Here is a 24447-nt window from a genome sequence, read left to right as displayed (position 1 = left end):
ATGGGGCGAGCAAGGGATGATGGTCACGAGAGGCGGTGATGGGGCCTTCTGGGTGGACATGAATGAGTGTGCGTGAGGTTACTTGTCTAGTGGTGGTGGTGAGGAGTGAAGGCTGTTGTGTTGTGTGTTGTTCAACCTTCACTCCCCAGCCACCACTGTCTTAACACTAACAGTCTGGCTTGTGACACTTAACCCTTGGAGTGCTGTGGTCTTGTATCATGTAACCCACAACCAATCACTCTCAGACATCTTTGCTATCTTTACATATCCATCTATTACTTTTTAAATCCTTCAATACCAGGACATGCTTCCATATTGATTCTGGTTACTATTTCGTGATTTTATTCAGTTTCAGAAACTTATGTGGGGGATTAGAATAGTGAATACTGTGGCCATTAATCTTTTGACCTTCATAATGTCAATAAAATAGTCTAATCACACCCAGAACTTAAGGTAAAAATACGTCCCAGTACTGAAGGGATTAGAATAGTGAAGACAGTGGCCATTAATCTTCTGACCTCCATAGATCCTTCCTAATATCAATAAAATGGTCTAATCACACACAAAACTCAAGGTAAAAATGCATGCCAGTACTGAAGGGGTCAAACTGGGTGGAAATTACAAAGTCTGTTCTTAATCCTCTTCTTCACTAGATATCAAGATGACATACTCTATCTCTGGTTCTTAATTATTTTGTATCACAGTTATAGAGTTCAATCCAATTAATAAACTACTTGAATTTTTTGGTTTAAGATTTGGTAGGGTTATTGAACAAGACACCAGCAATCAGAAAGGTGGCTGTTCCCTTCATGCGCAGAGGGAAGGGAGGAGAGAAGGAGGACCATAAGTTGTAGGATATGAGAAATAACTCCCGCCTCCTTGTCCCTTTGGTTCCTCTCGGCTCAAGAAAGGCACTCCTCAAAACACACTAGATGTAATACTCTTACAATCTTCACGCAACACTAAGTGAAACACAGTCCTCATACAACTCTGAATTCAAGTCTCAGGCAACGCTGTAGATTTAACAGTTCCGCACGCAACACTCACACGGAACACTGATTTTGACCATCCCCACGCAACACCCATTAGATTTAACACTCACACACACACATACACACACACACACAACACTATATTGAACACTCCTAGGCAACACACGCTAGCTTTAACACACTCACTCACGCAACACTCACGCAACACTCACACAACACTCACCAAGGCAAGCCACCACACCAAAACTACACAACACACACAACATAACATACTTGCAATACATCAAAGTTACATATTCACTACAAAACACCCTCAAAACAGCCTCTGATCCGTTAGTAGAGTAAACAGAATGGACCCACCAGCTGATACTAAAAAAAAAAACATCAAACATCAAACGTGTTCACTACAAAACACCCCAAAATAGTCTCCGATCCGTTAGTAGAGTAAACAGAATGGACCCACCGGCTGATATTAATGAAAAAAGAGACATTAAACACCACATCAAATAGAGCCAGTAGAATAAGCATAAGAAAAACAGCAATACACTGATACATAACACAAATATTGCAATACACTTCCATCACCGAAGAAAAACAGTTAGGAACACTCTGAAAAAACAACAACAATAACAACAACTACACTTTTCACCACTAAACCCTCACCAATACGTAACACAAAATCTTGCAACACACTTCCCTCACCAAAGAAACACAGCAGGAACACTCTGAAAAAAAAACACAACAACAACAACAACAACTGCTACACGCTTCTCACCATCTCCACCTCACCACCAGTTTTCCCTCACCACAAATAGACAGAACATTCTACATCACGTGAATATAATAGCTAAATCTTTGTTATCTATTATTTTTATTTATCTATTTTGAAATGTTTGAGATTGTAAATATTGTCTATGGTGTTGTGGTGTGTCTAGTGGTGGTGAGGGGGCTTAGAAAAACACATGCATTGATTGAGAAAGAACAAAAGGAAAAGAGATATGAGGAATTCTAAGCTCGCCTGAAAATAAGATAGAAATTAATGATGAAAATAAATTACCAGTAGATGGAAGAATAGTGATAAGAATAATAGTGATAATAGTAACAACCTTTAGAAAATTATATTAGTAACCTGAAAATAAGGAAAATAATAATAATAGTAAATCAAAACACAGTCTTTTGTATTTCTGTAAGAGCGAGACGACTTAAATACAAACAACATAGCACTGTATTCGCTTTGCAGAATACAGTGGTGGTGGTGGTGGTGGGGTTATACGAGTGACTGTGTGTGTGTGTGTGTGTGTGTGTGTGTGTGTGTGTGTGTATTCAATGAGGGAAAAAATCTACTCTCTCTCTCTCTCTCTCTCTCTAAGCCAGAAAACAATGAGAAAACCAGAATTTTTTAAAGGTACACTCAAATGATTCTGGCCGAGGAGATCAATACACGTGTTTCCTTGTCACTAGAGGTGTATTGTGTATTCCTGGTAGTAGTGTGTATAGTGTGGTAATACTTGGAGGTGCAGGACACACAGATGCGAAGGAAAACATACACTAACACCACTTATTGTCTGTCTGTGTATGTGTGTGTGTATATGTGTATGACAAGTTAGGTTTGGTTAGGTTAAAATTGATAAGCTAAACGTGTCTGCCTCTCTATCTGTCTATCTATCTGTTTATCCGTCTAGAGTGTATTGAATGCATGTATATAAGGTAAGGATTAAGTATGTATGTGTGTGTGTATGTATATATGTAAACAGGCATAGTACGGAACATTTGAACACGAAACAAACAAGTAGAAGGTTCCTCAGACACGTGACAGCTGGGTGAACAAGGTGGCCGCGTCTGTGCCACCTTCAGAACATGTCGAGACGTGTACAGTGCAGTGGGTGTCAGGAGGCGGGTCACGTGATGGGGTGTTAACTGGTCTATTTATTTGTTTATTTGAATTTTGAGTTATTAGTTGTGTTTTGTTGTTAATGATACTGCTACTACTACTGCTACTACTACTGCTACTGCTACTACTACTACTACTACTACTACTACTACTACTTCTTCTTCTTCTTCTTCTTCTTCTTCTTCTTCTTCTTCTTCTACTTCTACTACTACTACTACTACTACTACTACTACTACAAACAAGAAGAAAACGAGAAACAAATAACAACAACAACTACTACAACTACAACTACAACTACGCAAACTAAGAAAAAACATCAAACAACACCCGGAACACCCCAGAACGTGACACAACGCCCTGACACCACAACACCACAACACAACACACCCAACACCCAACACATACACACAAACACACCATAACACATAACATTCGCAGTGAGGTGAGATTTACCTAAGCCACCCCTGAAAAACAGCCACCATAGAAAACGTAGCAAGTTAAAGGGGTGGCTCAAGTAATCTCAGTAACTCTCACCCAAAACTTATGATTCTTTACGTCCAGATGGCAGCACAATGTTCTTGATATCATCCTTTATCTCTCTGAAGAATTTCTTGAAGCCAAACCCAGATTTTTCACGCCTGGATGTGCGCCGTACCTACACCAGGCGAGGAATGGTGTATATATGTATGTATGTACAAGACACAAGCGTGGGGTCACAGCACAGGAGACACACAACACGTACACATGCATTGGTGGAGTGTGTTGGTCGCTGTGGTACGGACTCAGTTCATATAAGTTGGTTTTTTTTTTTTATCTAATTTTTTATTTTTATTTTGTTTTCTGTCTCTTTCCATTGTGTTTTGTTCTCTCTCTCTCTCTCTCTCTCTCTCTCTCTCTCTCTCTCTCTCTCTCTCTCTCTCTCTCTCTCTCTCTCTCTCTCTCTCTCTCTCTCTGTCTTTATCTGTGTTTCTGTCTGTCCTTCATACTACTACTACTACTACTACTACTACTATGATAATTCTACAACAACTACTGGTACCACTACTACTACTACTACTACTACTACTACTACTACTACTACTACTACTACTACTACTCTCTCTCTTACTCTCTCTATTTTGCAAAACTTACTGCTCAAAACACTAACTACTGAGAGGAAACACAAAAGACAATGGAAAAAAATGAAGTGGCTTGATAATGTTTGGCCTCCACTGACCCACACACTCCTGAACACACCAGTCACTGAATCGAGGGAGCTTTTTCTTCATAATTCTTTATATTAGAGTCTTATTCAGTACCAAAACACATTTCCATACTCATTCTGCTCACTATTTGGTGATTTGCTGACTTTCCACAGCTTCAGAAACTCATGTGGGGGGTTAAAATAGTGAAGACTGTGGCCATTAATCTTGTGACCTCCATAGACCCTTGATAATGTCCTAATGGTCTAATGGTACACAAATCTCAAGGTAAAAATGTGTCCCAGTACTGAAGGGGTTAAAATAGTGAAGACTGTGGCCATTAATCTTGTGACCTCCATAGACCCTTGATAATGTCCTAATGGTCTAATGGTACACAAATCTCAAGGTAAAAATGTGTCCCAGTACTGAAGGGGTTAAAATAGTGAAGACTGTGGCCATTAATCTTGTGACCTCCATAGACCCTTGATAATGTCCTAATGGTCTAATGGTACACAAATCTCAAGGTAAAAATGTGTCCCAGTACTGAAGGGGTTAAAATAGTGAAGACTGTGGCCATTAATCTTGTGACCTACATACACCCTTGATAATGTCCTAATGGTCTAATGGTACACAAAACTCAAGGTAAAAATGTGTCCCAGTACTGAAGGGGTTAACTGTTTACATAGCATTTGGTTATTGTTTATAGTGAATAAGTTTAAAGTTAGTCGTTATAGTGACACCATTCGTTATAAGGAAGAGGGTTTTCGCTATCCACATTTACGTTTTCTCTTATATTCCTTCGTAGTTTATTCGTTCTTTCGATTTTTTTAATATCTGAAAAAAATAAATATGTGAAAAATTGTACTGGAAAACATAACAAGATTCCACAAAATTGAACTTGATCTAAAAATTCTAAACAGTCCATTTTCTTTCCTCGCTTCCCGTTTTCTGTTTTCTTCGTTTTCTATTCATTATAAAAAAAAAAGCGAATAGAAAATGAGCTTTATCAAAATTCCTGGAAAAAAACAGTTAAAAAAAAGAAAAAAAGAAAAAAAAAATACAATCAATTTATTTCTCCGTTTTCTAATACGTCGAAACTTTCCTTACATTTTCTTTAGTTACTCCTCACGGGTGAAAGAAAACGGGAGTCAGGGGGGGGTTAGGGAGAGGAAGTTCAGTCAGAAGGTCAGTCAATATTTAGGTCACGTGGTTGTTTATTGTTTGTGGTGGTGGTGGTGGTGGTGGTGGTGGTGAGGAAGGAAAAATCTTCATTGTTTTAAGATTATAGTAGTAGTAGTAGTAGTAGTAGTAGTAGTAGTAGTAGTAGTAGTAGTAGTAGTAGAATAGTAGTAGTAGTAGGAGGGGTAGGAGGACGACGAGGAGGGCGAGTAGTAGTAGTAGTAGTAGTAGTAGTAGTAGTAGTAGTAGTAGTAGTAGTTGTAGTAGCTGTTGTTGTTGTTGTTGTTGTTGTTGTTGTTGTAGCATAGGGGTAGTTGTAGCATTATTAATAGTAGTAGTAGTAATAGTAGTAGTAGTAGTAGTAGTAGTAGTAGCTGAAGTCACTGAACAAAAAAATCGTAAATAATAAAAAAAACAGAACGAAATCTCACAAACAAAAAGAAAAGCATCGATTATAAATGAATTAAATAAATAAATAAATAAACAAAATGAAATAATTAACATGAAAAAAAATAGATAGTTTATTTGTTAAGGCCACACTGAAAGGCAGGCCAGCAGTTTCCTACGTCCTGTTTGGTCTGTGGGGAGTCACAACACTCAAAGCTGACGGTGATGACAAGTTTGGCGTCACAACACTTAAAAACCACAAATATGAAACACTTTCCCGCTGCACCACCAACTTCAAACAGGCTCAGGGTGACTTTTACACGAGTTCATAATGTCCTTTTTTACAGTTCCAGAGACAGAGTAACAATATTTCTTCATTATTAGCAAAGGAAACACTCTTGGAAACCCGGTTGGTCATCTCTGTGGCCTTGGAAAACAGCTGTAGTGAGAGAACATTGTGTTTTTAAAGTTCTATTGACAGATTAACAATATTTCTTCATTATTAGCAAGGGAAACACTCTTGGAAACCCGGCTGGTCATCTCTGTGGCCTTGGAAAACTGCCATAGTGAAAGACCAGAGCATTTTTAATAGTGTTTTTACGGTTGTAGTGACAGATTAACAAGATTTCTGCATTACTAACAAAGGAAACACTCTTGGGAACCCGCTAGTCATCTCTGTGGCCTTTGAAGACAGTGTGGTGAGAAAGGAAAGCGTTTTCTCAGTGTATGTACAGTCACAACCAGAAGTGAAGGTGCCACACACTCTTCCTTCACTTTCCCTTATTGTTTAGTGCTCTTCCCTCAATATTAAGTCTGTGGATCTTCTGAAGTCACCCTTATTCTAATTTCTGTGCTTTGGGGTCAGAAAGTTCCCTAAGCTCACAGGTTTGAATTCTAGCCAAGATCACAGTGCAGAAAGGGCTTTCACTCGGGGTAATAGTTCCTAAAGGCATTCATATAGGAGGTACCCCAAAAACACCTCCTTTTGACCAAGAATTCCAGTGAAACAGCCCATATTGTGTTAAAAAAAATATAAAAGGCTGAATGATTGGTTTGTGAGCTCAATAATGTTACTGGGTCAACTCTAGGCTATTGATTTACTGACAGCCACTGGAGTTCGTGTTGTCTTTGAGGCTGTCAGTAGATAGAGGGTGGGGGAAATGGACATATAAAGAGGGCAAACACAAAACACTAGAGGAAAGAGGAAAGAGTTAAGTTTGGTTCAATACTTGACTTAGGGATTTGACTGTACAAACGGGAAGGTCTCTCTCTCACTCTCTCTCTCACACTCTCTTTTTTTTTTTCTCTCTCTCTCTGACACACACACACACACACACACACACACACACACACACAGCATGCTAAGTCGTGTCAGTGGTCGTCCTGCAGCCACTGGGAAACACACACAACATCAATGCCTCACCACTACCACCACCACCACCTCCTGACACTCGGCAACCCCGCTTCAACGGACCAAAGAGAATGGATTACTTCACTACTTATGCTCTGATGGAATTCTTGTACCCAGGGAGTGAAAGTCGTAGAGCTGACCGTCCCTTGAGGTTAGTTAGCAAGGGAAACACTCTTGGGAACTCGGCCAGTCATCTCTGTGGCCTTGGAAAAGAGTCTTAGTGAGAGAGCAGCGACATTTCTTTGGGAACTCGGAATTTAGCAGGCCATTCCTTCGTTTTTTTTTTTCCGTTCCTTTCATTAGATTTCCCTTGATCGGTGTTAGTGATCAAGCAAAACTAACGAGGCTGTGTTCACAATGACTTGACGAGCTGAGAGTGAATAGGATACGAGGTTTAAATAGATAGACAAGAGAGTGAGTACCAGGACAGAGCCTTTCACATAACAAGGATTCCAGTTCATCTCTAAAAGGGAAAAAATATCACTGTTCACAACGCAATATCTCTCAATTTAGAAGAGCGAAAAGAAAGTTCCATTCTTAACAACGCCAATAGTTTATCTCATCTATGAATCGTGTCTGTGCGAGTGTCAGGTGGCGGTGGGCGGGCGCGGTCGGGCTGTGTGGGCTGTGGGCTGCGTACCATTACCTACTACTTTCCGGCATTCACCAACACGGCAGACGGCAGCGGAAAGGACAGAGTTAGTCAGAGGGTCAGGGAGAGGGAGTCACACGCTGCATGCCTTCACGTGTGACACTACATACTGCACTGCGTTAGTCTGCGCTGCGCTACACTGGGGAGGGACACTGCAGCTACGGAAGAACCTGTCTCATGAGTTGCTGTTGGGAGTTACTGAGGAAAGCTGCAATGGTTTTTATACAGTAAGTCAGAAAACCTGTAGTAGATTTATCCAGTAAGTAGGTAAGGACTAAGGGTGCTGCAATAGTATAGAGGGTCGCTACGCTACAGGTACTGCAGTAGTACAAGAGGGGAGTGACTGCTGCAAGGGAAGCCAAGTATTGCATAACTGAAGGTAATAATTCCAAAGAGAGAGAGATACTTTCTAGTGTCTCTGTTACCACGACTTTTCTTCCCCATTGACACATGGCATCTGTGTAAAAAGAACGTTTAGTTAACAAGTCAAGCAGTTCAAACAAAGCATTACTATTATTGCTTCTCTCAAAACAACTACACCTCACAAAGAAAAATCAAGCGTCTTTTGAATACATGAATACTCAAAAGACGTGGCTGTTTCTTTCCCTCAAGCATGGTAACAGATAACAAGCCTCCCTGCTCCCTGCTCCCTGCTCCCTGCTTTCTGAGCGGGGCGGCAAGGGCGAGGTGGTCACAATGGTGGGAGGCCGCCATGGCAGGGAAGCCTCCTCACAGAGATAAGAGATAAAAACACTATACCTGCACTCCGTCTATTTGTGACTTGCTGCTACACTCACCGCAAACAGACACTCAGACAGACAGACAGAAGCACGCACAGCACAGCACACGGAGTTCATTCACGGGCCGACACACAGAAACTCTGCCGCGCGACGGGCTGGCGTGATGCGCTGCACTGCGCTTATTTTCATGTGTTGTGTGTTGTGGCTGTTGTGACGCGCCTCAGTGTGTGTGTGTGTGTGTGTGTGTGTGTGTGTGTGTGTGTGTGTGTGTGTGTGTGTAATTCACCTCGGTCGCCTGCTGGTCACCCAGCCAATCTTCCCCATTACGGAGCGAGCTCAGAGCTCATAGACCGATCTTCGGGTAGGACTGAGACCACAACACACTCCACACACCGGGACAGCGAGGCCACAACCCCTCCAGTTACACCCCGTACCTATTTACTGCTAGGTGAACACACCCCACACATTAACAGCCGCGCCCATTTGCCTCGCCGCTTTCCGGGAGTCGAACCCGGCCCTCTCGATTGTGAGTCGAGCGTGCTAACCATTACACTACACGGTGTGTGTGTGTGTGTGTGTGTGTGTGTGTGTGTGTGTGTGTGTGTGGATGCCTGGTTGGTGCGTGGGTCACTCATCCTGGTGAGTCCTGCTGTTGTGTTCACAGCAGTACACAGTGTTCACAGCAGTGCGGCTTTTGCTAGTAAAAAAGAGCGAACACTGCACAGCCACGAACACAACACAGAGACCCACGCCACGCCACGCCACTCCACGCCACGCTCCCTGAGTGACCAGCCTGACGCAGCGCTGTCTTGCTGAAGGCTGCACGCGTTGTGATGCGGCACGACGCTGTGATGCGCGGGAGCGATACTGTGTTACTCCGGCACAGCAGTCACCTGCTGTGGCGCGCCACGTGCATGATCTGCACCATTACTGTGGTGGCAAGATAGGCGTGACAGGAATGTACCAAGGTTCTGTGGTCAACCATCCACCCGCTGTGGCGCTGTGGCCAGCAGCCACAGGCCACTGCAGCGTTCGTCGCGGTGTGCTGGCCAGTTCCCCGGTGGTGTATTTTGAACATTTGTAATGGAGTGTGGGTGGTTTTGATAAAGTAGCGTGTGTTTGGTTAGGTTTGGGTGAGGGTGTGGAGGTGGTGGTGCCCTGAGCCAACAGTCTTCATGGCAGGCCAGCCAGTGGTGGCACCGCTAGTGCCACGGTGCAGGGGCGCGGTCAATGCCAGCCAGCGTCGCGCCACAGAGCTCCGTGAGTCAGCGGCCGTGAGGAAAGTCGAGCTGGGCTGTTACGTTTCTACCTTGCAATTGGATCACCAGCTACTCTTAAAGGAATAAATAAAATAAGAAAAGAAAAAAATCAGCCATAAATAGACGGAGCGCAGAGCTACAGAGAGCAATGAGTAGTATTAATGAGAGGAAAGAGTGAGTGGCGGCATATGAGGAGGAGGCGTCAATGACACACGGCCAGGCGCCCACACGGCAGCCTGGCAAGCCGAGCACGGACCAGACCAGCAATACTCTAGGCAGCAACAAACGCAAGAGTCTGCCCGGGGCGTCTGAGCCGCGGGGTTAACAGCAGCAGAGGGAGAGTAAAACATGTTGTCAGCAGAGAGCTAGACTGAACTGAAGCAGTGTTGCCAATTCATTGATTTTCCTGCTAGATTTGGATGGTGTCTGCTGAATCTAGCGGGAGTGATGCTGTCTAGTTGCTAGTGTACTGCATCATAACACCATTGTATTGCATTGTATTGCACTGTATTGCATCTCATCACGCGGAAGTTACTAGTAGAAAAACACATTTCGTCAGATAATGTAGAAAATTCCAGGCATAAAAAAATTTTGATTATTGACGAAACAAAGAGAAAAAAGTAGGCAGTTGACAACCAATTAGAGATTAGCTGAACCTTGAACTTCACAACTCCACTTAACGAGTGAACCGTGATGGAGTTTGATGAGTGAGGCAGACTAGCGGTAATACAGAATCAAATTTGGCAACACGGAATCCAAGTGACAAGATTGAGACTCAAGATTTAGGCTCAGGTAAAGACAGGAGCAGCGGACAATACTTGGAGAAAAAGATCAATGAAGTAACCGAAGGAAACATGACTTACTGTAGTAGACGTCTGTACAACATCAGCCTCGTCGTCTGTCTGCCCCTGGCTCTCCTCAACCCCCTGTAGAGAATGGATGGCATTACACGTCATGAACTGGCGACACACACACACACACACACACACACACACACACACACACACACACATTACACACTGATATATCGGTAGCACACACATGGTGGCAGCGGTGGGATAAGCAAACACACACACACACACACACACACACACACACACACACACACACACACACACACAGACTGCACCTCAAAATCTAAAGTTAAAAGGATGAAGTCTCTTTCTAAAGGCTCAGTGTATGGTAGGGACTAATCTTTGGAAAAATGCATTAGGTTTGAAAATTGATAAATTGAAAAGGATTGATTGATGTTAGCTAACGTTTGACCCTTGTATATATTTTTTTGGTAGAGAGGGATTTAGAAAAAAAAAGTAAGACAGTTTTTTTTTTTTTAAGGTAGGAAAAGTATTTAATTTGAGATAGTTTTAAAGTTTAGTTAGTTTTTTTGTGTCTTTTTTTTTTTTAGCTGTGGTTGAATTTGAATCGTAACTCATCTTGAAAATGAGATAGATGTTATGTGACTGTGTTTTTGTGCAGTCTTAAGAATTGGATAATTTTCTTAATGAGCGAGTATTTTTCTATGTATTATCTGTTGTCCAATTTTGTCATTCAGCTCTTTTATTCTTATTGACAACTTTTACATTTCTTTGGGTGTTTTGACTGAGAAATCTTTCAGTGTTTGGTATCTAAGGATAATTCCTCTTGTTACAACTACTTACTACTATCACTATACCACAACTACTACAAAAGCTACCACTAACTTGTCCAATGCAGTTCATCCTCCTACTATTACGAATACTTCAGTGAACATGTGTTACTGCTACTGGTACAAATCACAGAACGTTTTAAACTATAGATAGCTAATCACCACTACGTCGACACCAGACAGCTACTACCCTTGTGTGGTGTGCCAAGTCTAGAGTATCAGTAAGTGTCCTAGGAAGAGTATAACCTGCAGTATGTCGATCCGTAGTCAGTGGTTCATGATGCGTGGCAAGACAAGGAACGTGTGAAGTGACGCAGCATCGCCTCATTTACAGACTGCTTGGGTCATTTTGGGTGATTTTGGGATTTATACTTGGTTCAATTCTCCGTCATTCATTGTGTTTGTTTGTACGTTTGCCTTTGTCATGTGGAGCGTTTTAGTGGTCTGAAAATTGTCTAAACTCTTTGGGATTTTGAAATGAAATTAAAAAGATGGAGACAGTTTTCCATAGTTTTGATTCTCATATGCAGTGTTTGAATAATTTAAAATCTACCTTGATATTTTGTTTTTAAATGAAAACTAGAAAAAAGATGGAGAATTTGCTTTCAGTTCCTCTTCCAGATAAACTGAAATAAATGACTCAAGTAGTTTGCTTATGAAGGCGACGATATTCAGGTGCGTGTGTGATAAAACTCCCCAAGGTGAATATCCTCAGAACATTCCACTTGAAAAGCACTCCATAAAATAACTTCCACATGATAAATTAGTCTCACTTAGGAATTAATTACAGAAGTTATTTTGTGGGGTAATATTTCGCGGGGGAATCTTCACTTTGTATACAGCTGCCTTGGGTGGAAATGACAAATAAGCTCCCTGAGTGAATCTTGGTCCCATATTCAGAAATCCTTGTTCTCTCATGACTACTTTCCAAAGCCACATAGATAATAAGGTCGGAAGCTCAAGAGTGTTTCTCCTGTTAACAATGTAGAAACCTTGTTAATCTGTCACTAGACCAGGCAAAACACTCTTAAAACCACGTGTAACTTCAACTAGAGCCTTTTGAAAGTAGTGGAGATGCGGCATGGAAGTGTTTCAGAATATGGTCCTTTGAGGGAGTGGGTGGAAAGAGTGGTGGTTTCCGTGGTGCTGTAATGTGCGGGAGTAGGACATGGTGTGGCATGCAGCAGCGCACATTGGCTGGGTGCGAGTGTCGACTGTGAGAATTTCCCTTGAGAAAAAAAAGTGTCATTCAAAAAAGTGTCATTCTATACAAAATTGTGGTCAAAATAAAGAACAGAACCATTCGTTGAAGTATGAATAGACGGGAGGTCATACATATAGAAGCTTGTATGGACAGAAAGGCTCCTCTGTGTATGGGAGAAGCTCAATCTGTATTTCTTCAACCTGTCACAATGTAAATTTGGAGATCGTTTCAATACCACGAATCTAAAGAGTTTATTATTTCTTGTGATCATTTTGAACACACTGAACAGAATACAAGGTTCCAATGGGTGATGGTTTCCTGGTCGCATGGAACTCCCACTAATATGGATAAGTTTCAAAGCACTTATCCTCAAACTTTGGATAACCCATTTGGCACCTCAGTCGGTCTTTTTTGTGCAGTTTTCGTCCTTTTTGACATCATTTTTCGTTGCCCTACGCCAGAGCCCCTTTTACATAACACAGTGAATCCGACAATACGTAAATAAAAAATCAATCTATACTTAATTTCCCACATACAAAAACCTATCTGTGCAGGTACTCCCAGTTTTGTCTTGAATGGATTCTTGACTCTTGGCCCAACCGAAACTGATTTCAAAGGCCATGAAAGTTGTCAATTACCTTCCCATGATCTCTATCTCATGGTGACGCACAGCCATTGTTAGTCTACCACTGGAATTGAAGAAACATCCCTGAGAAATCCTGATCTTGAAATAGCCCAGCCACGGCATTGAAACCCACGTGTGAATGTTGGCCAGTTTGCACAGCATGCGACACACAGTGCGTGACATAGGTACCCATATTAAGAAACACTGCTATCTCACCACGACTAATATCCAAAGCCACAGAGATCATATTACATGTTTCCAAAGACTGTTTCTCATGTTCATAATGTAGAAAGCTTGTCAATTTATCACCAGGAGCGGAGAAACATCTTTAAAAACACGTGTAACTTCAAGTAGAGCCCTTTGGAAGTAGAGATGGGACACAGACGTGTTTCAAAATACAATCGTTGAGGAAAAGGCTGTGAGGGGCCATGGCGGGGTTGGGTATCGCCGTGCACACACACATACACACAAAACAAAACAATCTTCACTGTTGGACGTTTTCTCGTGTCCCGGGTGTGTTCAGTATTGCTACCCATAGTGTGAGTGTTTCCAGTCAACGCCCACTGGAGAGTCTAGCGTGACGTGTTAGTTAATGTTATTGTTACTGTTATTGGTAGTTAGGAAAAAGAAATACTAGGAAAAACATCGCTATTAGAAATCTGACGAACATATTTGATTTGGCAAGACATAATGTTAGTTTTCGATTCTAGGTGTTAGTTCTAAACACACACACACACACACACACACACACACACACACACACACAGGTCCCTAGTGTTTAGTGGAGCGTCGAGGCGGCGTGTGGAGATCCCTGTGTGTCCTGCAGGGCGAGTCACTGAGGGAATACGAATCTTCTTGTTTGTTACTAGTGTTTGGAGGGAACACTACCAGAGAGAGAGACAGAGAGAGAGAGAGAGAGAGGGGGTAGACTGGCTAACTAAATGACTGATTGATAGACATACAAACAGGCTGACTGATTGACTGACTGCCTGCCTGACTGACTGACGGATGGAGACAGTGATTGACAGAAATATTGAAACTGACTAGCTGTCTAACTAACTGAATGGCTGACTGATTGACTGACTGGCTGACTGGCTGACTGACTGGCTGATAGAAAAAGAGAGGAAGTGATTGATAGACTGACTAATTGAAATATTGAAACTGACTATCTGTCTAACTGAATGGCTGACTGACTAACTGACTGACTAACTGACTGACTGACTGGCTGACTGGTTGACTGACTGACTAACTGGCTGACTGACTAGCTGACTGACTGACTGACTGGCTGACTGACTGACTAACTCGCTGACTAACTGGCTGACTGACTGACTGGCTGACTGGCTGACTGACTGGCTGACTGACTGGCTGACTGACTGACTAACTGGCTGACTAACTGGCTGACTGACTGACTGACTGACTGACTGACTGGCTGACTGACTGACTAACTGGCTGACTGACTGCCTGACTGACTGTCTGACTGGCTGACTGACTGGCTGACTGACTGGCTGACTGGCTGACTAACTGGCTGACTGACTGCCTGACTGACTGTCTGACTGGCTGACTGACTGGCTGACTGACTGGCTGACTGACTGACTGACTGACTGGTTGACTGGCTGACTGACTGACTGACTGACTGACTGACTGGCTGACTGGCTGACTAACTGGCTGACTGACTGGCTGACTGACTGGCTGACTGACTGGCTGACTGACTGACTGGCTGACTAACTGGCTGACTAACTGGCTGACTGACAGGCTGACTGGCTGACTAACTGGCTGACTGACTGGCTGACTGACTGACTGGCTGACTAACTGGCTGACTGACTGGCTGACTGACTGGTTGACTGGCTGACTGACTGCCTGACTGACTGACTGGCTGACTGGCTGACTGACTGACTGACTAACTGGCTGACTGACTGGCTGACTGACTGACTGACTAACTGGCTGACTGACTGGCTGACTGACTGACTGACTGACTAACTGGCTGACTGACTGGCTGACTGACTGACTGGTTGACTGGCTGACTGACTGCCTGACTGACTGACTGACTGACTAACTGGCTGACTGACTGGCTGACTGACTGACTGGTTGACTGGCTGACTGACTGCCTGACTGACTGACTGGCTGACTGACTGACTGACTAACTGGCTGACTGACTGGCTGACTGACTGACTGACTGACTAACTGGCTGACTGGCTGACTGGCTGACTGACTGACTGACTAACTGGCTGACTGACTGGCTGACTGACTGACTGACTGGCTGACTGACTGGCTGACTGACTGACTGACTGACTGACTGGCTGACTGACTGGCTGACTGACTGGCTGACTGACTGACTAACTGGCTGACTGGCTGACTGACTGGCTGACTGACTGACTGACTGGCTGACTAACTGGCTGACTGACTGGCTGACTGGCTGACTACATTTACCACGCACCTCTTCCTGCCTTCTGTCAGCTGCTGAAGAGTCCGCTGTGTCGCCCAAAGGTACCGCTGCAGAGATCCCTTGAACCGCTTCAGCTGAATCTGTTGCAGCTGCATCTGTTATACCTGGTGTCACATTTCCAGCTGCATCTGTCGCTTCTCCAAATATGTTTCCAAATGCATGGCTAGTACTGGCAATTATACTTCCAGCTGCATCTTTCATGTCTCCAGCGGTGTCTTCAATGCCTTCAAACATGTTACCAGCTGTACCTTTCATATCATCAACAATACCTCCAGCTGCATTACTTGTGCTAGCTATCGCATCTCCAGCTGCATCTGTCATATCTCCAAGGTTGTCTCCAGCTGCATCTGTCATGTCTCCAAACTTATCTTCAGCTGCATCTGTCATATCGGCAAATTTGTCTCCAGCTGCATCTGACATATCTCCAGCTGCATTAGTTATATCTTCAAATGTACCTCCAGCTGCATCTACTATATTTTCAACCTTATCTCCAGCTGCATCATGAATATTTTCAAAGTTGTCTCCAGCTGCATTTATCTCATTTGTCACAGCTGCTCCTACATCTGTTACTTCCTCTGCCACATCTTCAGCTGCATTCGTCACATCAGCTGCCAAATCTCCAGCTGCATCAGCCACACCAGTTGTCAGATCTCCAGCTGCATCAGTCACATCAGCTGCCACATCTCCAACTGCATTAGCTGCATCTCCAGCTGCATCTACCAAGTCACCTGTCACCTCTTCAGCAGCATCAGTCACACCAGCTGTCACATCTCCAGCTTCATCGGCCATATCAGCGGTCATATCTATAGTTGCATCAACGACATCAGCTGTCATATCTCCAGCTGCATCAGCAACATCTCCAGCTGCATCAATTACATCAACTGTCACATCTCCAGCTGCATCACTTACAGCAGCTGCCACGTCTTCAGCTACATCAGTCAAATCAGCTGTCACATCTCCAGCTGCATTTGTAACATCAGCTGTCACGTCTCCAGCTGCATTTATAATATCACCTGTCACATCTCCAGCTGCATCAGTAACGTCTTCAGCTCCATCAGTTAAGTCAGTTACCACATCTCCAGCTGCATCAGCCAAATCAGCTGTCACATCTCCAGCTGCATTTGTAAAATCAATTGTCACATCTTCAGTTGCTTCTGCAAAATCTCCAGCTGCATCAATCACATCAGCTGTCACATCTCCAGCTCCATCAGCAACATCTCCAGCTGCATTTGTAGCATCAGCTGTCACATCTACAGCTGTATCACCAACAACTCCAGCTACATCAGTCAAGTCAGCTGCCACATCTCCAGCTGCATCAGTTAAATCAGCTGTCACATCTCCATCTGCATCAGCAACAACTCCAGCTGCATCAGTCAAGTCAGCCACCACATCTTCAGCTGCATTAGTTATATCAGCTGTCATATCTCCAGCTTCATTAGCAACATCTCCAGCTGCATCAATCACATCAGCTGTCACATCTCCAGCTGCATCAGCAAAATTTTCAGCTACATTTGTTACATCAGCTGTCACATCTCTAGCTATATCAGTCACGTCAGATGTCACATCTCCAGCTGCATCAGCAACATCTGTGATATCTTCAGCTGCAACAGTCATGTCAGCTGTCACATCTCCAGCTGCATCATTCATATCAGCTGTCACATCTCCAGCTGCATCAGCAACATCAGCTGTCACATCTCCAGCTGCATCAGCAACGTCAGCTGTCACATCTCCAGCTGCATTTATCACATCAGCTGTTACATCTTCAGCTGCATCTGCAACTCCATCAGCCACATCATCTGTCACATCTCCAGCTGCATCGGTCATATCAGCTGTCACATCTGCAGCAGCATCAGCAACATCAGCTGTCACATCTCCAGCTGCATCTATCTCATCAGCTGTTACATCTCCAGCTGCATCAGCAACTGCATCAGCCACATCTCCAGCTGCATCTATCACATCAGCTGTTACATCTTCAGCTGCATCTGCAACTGCATCAGCCACATCATCTGTCACATCTCCAGCTGCATCGGTCATATCAGCTGTCACATCTGCAGCTGCATCAGCAACATCAACTGTCACATCTCCAGCTGCATCTATCACATCAGCTGTTACATCTCCAGCTGCATCAGCAACTGCATCAGCCACATCATCTGTCACATCTCCGGCTGCATCAGCAACATCAGCTGTCACATCTCCAACTGCATCAGTCACATCAGCTGTCACATATCCAGCTATATCAGCAACATCTCCAGCTGCATCAACCACTTCAGCTGTCACATCTCCAGCTGCATCAGCAACATCTCCAGCTGCATCAACCACTTCAGCTGTCACATCTCCAGCTGCATCAGCAACATCTCCAGCTGCATCATCCACATCAGCTGTCACATCTCCAGCTGCATCAGCAACATCTCCAGCTGCATCAACCACTTCAGCTGTCACATCTCCAGCTGCATCATCCACTTCAGCTGTCACATCTCCAGCTGCATCAGCAACATCTCCAGCTGCATCAACCACTTCAGCTGTCACATCTCCAGCTGCATCAGCCACATCAGCTGTCACATCTCCAGCTGCATCAGCAACATCTCCAGTTGCATCAGCCACATCAGCTGTCACATCTCCAGCTGCATCAGCAACATCTTCTGCTGCATCAGCCACATCAGCTGTCACATCTCCAACTGCATCATCCACTTCAGCTGTCACATCTCCAACTGCATCATCCACTTCAGCTGTCACATCTGCAGCTGCATCAGCAACATCTTCTGCTGCATCATCCACTTCAGCTGTCACATCTCCAGCTGCATCAGCAACATCTTCTGCTGCATCATCCACTTCAGCTGTAACATCTCCAGCTGCATCAGCAACATCTTCTGCTGCATCAGCCACATCAGCTGTCGCATCTCCAACTGCATCATCCACTTCAGCTGTCACATCTCCAGCTGCATCAGCAACATCTTCTGCTGCATCAGCCACATCAGCTGTCACATCTCCAGCTGCATCAGCAACATCTTCAGCTGCATCAGCCACATCAGCTGTCACATCTCCAACTGCATCATCCACTTCAGCTGTCACATCTCCAGCTGCATCAGCAACATCTTCAGCTGCATCATCCACTTCAGCTGTCACATCTCCAGCTGCATCAGCAACATCTTCAGCTGCATCAGCCACATCAGCTGTCACATCTCCAACTGCATCATCCACTTCAGCTGTCACATCTCCAACTGCATCAGCAACATCTTCAGCTGCATCATCCACTTCAGCTGTCACATCTCCAGCTGCATCAGCAACATCTTCTGCTGCATCAGCCACATCAGCTGTCATATCTCCAGCTGCATCAGCAACATCTTCAGCTGCATCATCCACTTCAGCTGTCACATCTAGAGCTGCATCAGCAACATCTTCAGCTGCATCATCCACTTCAGCTGTCACATCTCCAACTGCATCATCCACTTCAGCTGTCATATCTCCAGCTGCATCAGCAACATCTTCAGCTGCATCAGCCACATCAGCTGTCACATCTCCAACTGCATCAGCAACATCTTCAGCTGCATCATCCACTTCAGCTGTCACATCTCCAGCTGCATCATCCACTTCAGCTGTCACATCTCCAGCTGCATCAGCAACATCTTCAGCTGCATCATCCACTTCAGCTGTCACATCTCCAGCTGCATCAGCAACATCTTCAGCTGCATCATCCACTTCAGCTATCACATCTCCAGCTGCATCAGCAACATCTTCAGCTGCATCAGCCACATCAGCTGTCACATCTCCAACTGCATCATCCACTTCAGCTGTCACATCTCCAGCTGCATCAGCAACATCTTCAGCTGCATCAGCCACATCAGCTGTCACATCTCCAACTGCATCATCCACTTCAGCTGTCACATCTCCAACTGCATCATCCACTTCAGCTGTCACATCTCCAGCTGCATCAGCAACATCTTCAGCTGCATCAGCCACATCAGCTGTCACATCTCCAACTGCATCATCCACTTCAGCTGTCACATCTCCAGCTGCATCAGCAACATCTTCAGCTGCATCATCCACTTCAGCTGTCACATCTCCAGCTGCATCAGCAACATCTTCAGCTGCATCATTCACTTCAGCTGTCACATCTCCAGCTGCATCAGCAACATCTTCAGCTGCATCATCCACTTCAGCTGTCACATCTCCAACTGCATCATCCACTTCAGCTGTCACATCTCCAGCTGCATCAGCAACATCTTCAGCTGCATCATCCACTTCAGCTGTCACATCTCCAACTGCATCATCCACTTCAGCTGTCACATCTCCAACTGCATCAGCAACATCTTCAGCTGCATCATCCACTTCAGCTGTCACATCTCCAACTGCATCATCCACTTCAGCTGTCACATCTCCAGCTGCATCAGCAACATCTTCAGCTGCATCATCCACTTCAGCTGTCACATCTCCAACTGCATCATCCACTTCAGCTGTAACATCTCCAGCTGCATCAGCAACATCTTCTGCTGCATCAGCCACATCAGCTGTCGCATCTCCAACTGCATCATCCACTTCAGCTGTCACATCTCCATGTGCATCCGCAACATCTTCAGCTGCATCAGCCACATCAGCTGTCACGTCTTCAGCTGTATCAGCCACACCATTAGCCAGTTGTGCAGCTTCACCATTCAGGTCAGCCTTTTCTTCCAAAATGCCATCGGCCACATTTTCCTGTGTCCCGTTAGCCGTCACTGCAGCTGCCACTCCTGCTGCAGCGGCTGTCACCCCTGCCACAGCTGCGCCGCCACAGCTGCACCAGTGACGCCTTGTCCCTCGGTTTTTTTAGCCTTGGGTTCTTTCTTCGTCCTCTTCCTGAAGGAGGGTGGCGGCAGCTTCTCCCTGGGCCTGTCCTCTGCTGGCCTGGTGGCGGCGGCCCCTGGGAAGGGGCGGCGGTCAAGAGACACAGTCTTCTTCATCTTGTCCTGGCGGCGCGGCACTCGCCCCTCTCGCCCCTCTCGCCCCTCGCGCTCCAGGGACGAGGCGCGCACCAGAATGTGGCTCTTCCCCCCGTCCTTCCTGTCCGGGCCGCCTGCCGCCACCTACAGTAACGCCCATGCAATCAGCGCCTCCCTCACCGGTACTGTACCATTGCTCCCTACTGTACCGGTGTTACTGGTCGTGTGACACAAAATCAGCTTAAATTTCCCTAAGATCTCCGTTCAGCTTGCCTCGATGCGTGGAAGGTTAAGTTTAAACTAAGTTCATCTAAGCTAAAGCAAATTATAATGTTAAAATGCTGGGTAAGATTTCATAACCGCTAGATCTACAAGCTACTGCCAAGCTTTACTGAACTCCTGCTAGTAGTGAGTTGTATCCATGCTCCGGTTAGTCAGCACTGCCCTCACGGAACCAACCGCCTCACCTTCACTTGCTCACTGGACAAAATCACCATCACATTTTAACATTAGTGATTCAGTCAGCCTCCCCGACCTTGCCTTGACGTGAAAACTAAGAATGGCCATCATATTTTAACACCATTGACTCATTTAGTCCCCTCAACCTTGCCTTCACCTGTAGATTGTAAAAATGGCCATCTCTCTAACATCAGTGATTTATTTTAGCTTCCCCAGCTTTGCCTTCACGTGGACACTAAAAAGGCCATTACATTTTAACATCACTGATCCATTTAGCTTCACCTTTGCTCTGACGTGAAAAATGACCATCACCTTTTACCATCAGTGATTTATTTCAGCTTCCCCAGCCTTGCCTTGACGTGGAGACTGCTTATGGCCGTTACAATGTCTTAGCGCAGTAATTAAAAACACTATTCTCTCACCATAACTGATTTTCAAGACCACAAAGATGACTAACTGGATTCTTAAAACATTTCCTCCTGTTACTAGTATGAAAATCTCGTTCATCTACCACTAAAACCATAAAAAAAACACGGTGTGAGAACGAGGCATTGCTAAATTCAACCTATTCTCTTCTTTACCAGATCGCAAAGTTATGTAATTTTAAGTTCCAGGGGTGAGCTTTGTGTGAGGCTGGGTGGTTCCGAGGGGGCAAGCTTCTTCCCTGAGGCACGACTGTCCTGAGGTAAATAAAGGTGCCTAGAGCGAGTCTGTGAGAGGAAAACAGTCAAAAGTATCTAGGGCACTCTGAAGAAACAATGCCAGAGTTGTTTTTCTTATCTAGTATGAACTGAGCACTGTCTAGAGTCTAAACTGCCCGTGACTGTGGCGTGAGAGAGAGAGAGAGAGAGAGAGAGAGAGAGAGAGAGAGAGACTGGAAAAAAACATGAGAGAGACAGACAGAGAGATAAACAGAAAGAAACGCATAGAAAACAAACAGGAAGATAGATAGAGACAGAGACAGACAAATGAAGAATGAGAAAGAGACAGACAGACACAAAATAACAGAAAATAAGACAGACAGAGAGAAAGAGACAGAGATAGAGACAATACCCTCTCTCCCTCTCTCTCTCTCTCTCTCTCTCTCTCTCTCTCTCACACACAGTCAATGGGCAGTGAAAAAACAAAGATAGGTAAAGACAATATGGAGAGCAGTGAACAGACCCGTGTGGCGCCAGCTGCCCTGCCTCTGCCCCTGCCACCCTGCTGCTCCTGCTTCGGGCCCGACGTACGCCTCCTCCTCCCCCCAGGCTGCACGTAAGGCACGGCATCTGCAAGGGTTAAGCACGTTTAAAATGCTGGAGAGGAAGACGTGTGTGTGTGTGTGTGTGTGTGTTTGGTTAGGTGAGGTTAGATTAGGTTAAATTCTCTTGTTTCTACTACTACTACTACTACTACTACTACTACTACTACTACTACTACTACGGTGTGTATGGAAAGCGAGAATTTCCACGGAGATAAGAGGCAGCGTGGCTAAGAGGGAGACACAACCAGTCACTTGTCAGCTAAGGCCGTGACAACAGCCAGCTGGGCGCCTCTGCTCCTCATCTTATTTTGTAACACATCTGCCCGCAACCTCTACTACTTCCAAAGGCTCTAGTTCAAGTGACAGGAGTTTCCAAGTGTGTTTTAGGGTTCCAGTAACAGATTAACAATATTTCTACATTATCAACAGCAATAACACTCTTTTTAATGGCTCTACTTCAAGTGACAGGAATTTTCAAGGGTGGTTTTGGGATTCTGGTGACAGATTAACAATATTTCTACATTAACAGCATATTAACAGCAGTAATAATCTTAAAAGGCTCTAATTGAAGTGGTAAGGGTTTCCAAGGGTCTTTCTAGTGACAGATTAACAAGATTTCTACATTAATAACAGCAGAAACACGCTCTTAAAAGGCTCTAGTTGAAGCAATAAAGGTTATCACGGGTGTTTTTATAGTTACAGGAGCAAATTAACAAGATTTAACCATTATTAACAGGAGAAACGCTCTTGGGAACCAGGTTAGTCATCTCTGTGGCCTTGGAAAACAGTCGTGGAGAGAGAGAGAGAGAGAGAGAGAGGGACAGTCACGTGGCCAAGAATAGATATTGGCTGGCGGGTGAGGCAAGAATATGATAAATGTTTGCCTCATCATAGCAGTGTGTCAACCTTAGCCTTCCCAGAGCACACACACACACACACACACACACACACACACACACACACACACACACACACACACACACACAAGTTTATAAATTGATCAACGGAATGGACCAAGTGGATAATGAGAAACTGATCCTGAGAGAAGAATATGACATCAGAAGCACAAGAAACTACAACTAGCTAAACACACACACACACACACACACACACACACACACACACACACACACACACACACACACACACACACACACACTTTCTTCCTCTCACCCCTATTCTGTTCAACTCTCTAATACAAGAGTTCACCAGTACTCTTAATCCTTCACACCTTTCTCTGGCACACTCTGGAACTCCCTGCTTGCTTCTGTGTTTCCACCTTCCTACCACTTCACTTCACTTAAGAGGAAGGTGTCCACACATTTGTCCCTAAATTTTGGCTAAATCTATATATATTTTAAAGAGAACTGGGATTTTAAGCGGGAATTTTTTTTTTTTAATCATTTGTTGCCCTTCCTTGGTTTTCTCTTGCATAAACACACACACACACACACACACTGAACGCGTAATCACAAAAGTACTTAAATATTTGACGTTTTCCTGCAGTTTATTGAAGACGAGAACTAAAATAAAACTAAAATACATCAAAATATTAGATCAACTTCAAACACACTACGTTCTGGTAAATAATTGTTATATTCACTCCTTCAGTACTGGGAGACATTTTTACCTTGAGTTTTGTGTACCATTAGACCATTTTATTGACATTAGCAAGGGTCTATGGAGGTCACAAGATTAATGGCCACAGTCTTCACTATTTTAACCCCTTCAGTACTGGGAGACATTTTTACCTTGAGTTTTGTGTACCATTAGACCATTTTATTGACATTAGCAAGGGTCTATGGAGGTCACAAGATTAATGGCCACAGTCTTCACTATTTTAACCCCTTCAGTACTGGGAGACATTTTTACCTTGAGTTTTGTGTACCATTAGACCATTTTATTGACATTAGCAAGGGTCTATGGAGGTCACAAGATTAATGGCCACAGTCTTCACTATTTTAACCCCTTCAGTACTGGGACACATTTTTACCTTGAGTTTTGTGTACCATTAGACCATTTTATTGACATTAGCAAGGGTCTATGGAGGTCACAAGATTAATGGCCACAGTCTTCACTATTTTAACCCCTTCAGTACTGGGACACATTTTTACCTTGAGTTTTGTGTACCATTAGACCATTTTATTGACATTAGCAAGGGTCTATGGAGGTCACAAGATTAATGGCCACAGTCTTCACTATTTTAACCCCTTCAGT

General features: G+C 44.3%; 3 protein-coding genes across 3 annotated transcripts in view; all 3 read right to left on the bottom strand.

The window, feature by feature from the left end:
* Positions 1-19058, bottom strand: part of LOC123506940 (serine-aspartate repeat-containing protein I-like) — a 29633-nt gene extending 10575 nt beyond the window's left edge. Inside the window, exons 1-2 of the mRNA XM_045259372.1 lie at positions 15601-19058; positions 10556-10618 (exon numbers count right to left, since the gene is read on the bottom strand). Coding sequence (XP_045115307.1) covers positions 10556-10618; positions 15601-18927 — 3390 coding nt within the window. The 5' untranslated portion in view covers positions 18928-19058. The remainder of the gene's footprint in view (positions 1-10555; positions 10619-15600) is intronic.
* A 6-nt stretch (positions 19059-19064) lies between these two features.
* On the bottom strand, positions 19065-20258 carry LOC123506935 (protein DR_1172-like). Its single transcript, XM_045259360.1, has 4 exons — positions 20209-20258; positions 20167-20177; positions 19132-20129; positions 19065-19097 (listed from the first exon to the last, which is right to left on the bottom strand). Exons 1-4 carry the CDS (start codon positions 20256-20258, stop codon positions 19065-19067), a joined length of 1092 nt encoding a protein of 363 aa, XP_045115295.1.
* Positions 19899-24447, bottom strand: part of LOC123505706 — a 16230-nt gene continuing 11681 nt past the window's right edge. The window contains exons 3-4 of the mRNA XM_045257360.1: positions 22149-22255; positions 19899-20669 (exon numbers count right to left, since the gene is read on the bottom strand). Coding sequence (XP_045113295.1) covers positions 20352-20669; positions 22149-22255 — 425 coding nt within the window. The 3' untranslated portion in view covers positions 19899-20351. The remainder of the gene's footprint in view (positions 20670-22148; positions 22256-24447) is intronic.

This window comes from Portunus trituberculatus, chromosome 2, assembly GCF_017591435.1.
Source record: "Portunus trituberculatus isolate SZX2019 chromosome 2, ASM1759143v1, whole genome shotgun sequence".
In the NCBI taxonomy this organism is placed as follows: Eukaryota; Metazoa; Arthropoda; class Malacostraca; order Decapoda; family Portunidae; genus Portunus; species Portunus trituberculatus.
This window is presented reverse-complemented; position numbering and strand designations above follow the sequence as displayed.

Bases quoted from the DNA above. Each gene is read 5' to 3' on its own strand.
- LOC123506935 (XM_045259360.1), bottom strand. From the start codon at position 20,258: ATGGTGAAGCTGCACAACTGGCTAATGGTGTGGCTGATACAGCTGAAG. The intron at 19,098-19,131 runs GTTGGAGATGTG...TGGCTGATGCAG, and splicing joins CTGAAGATGTTGCTGATGCA to CTGAAGATGTTGCTGATGCA.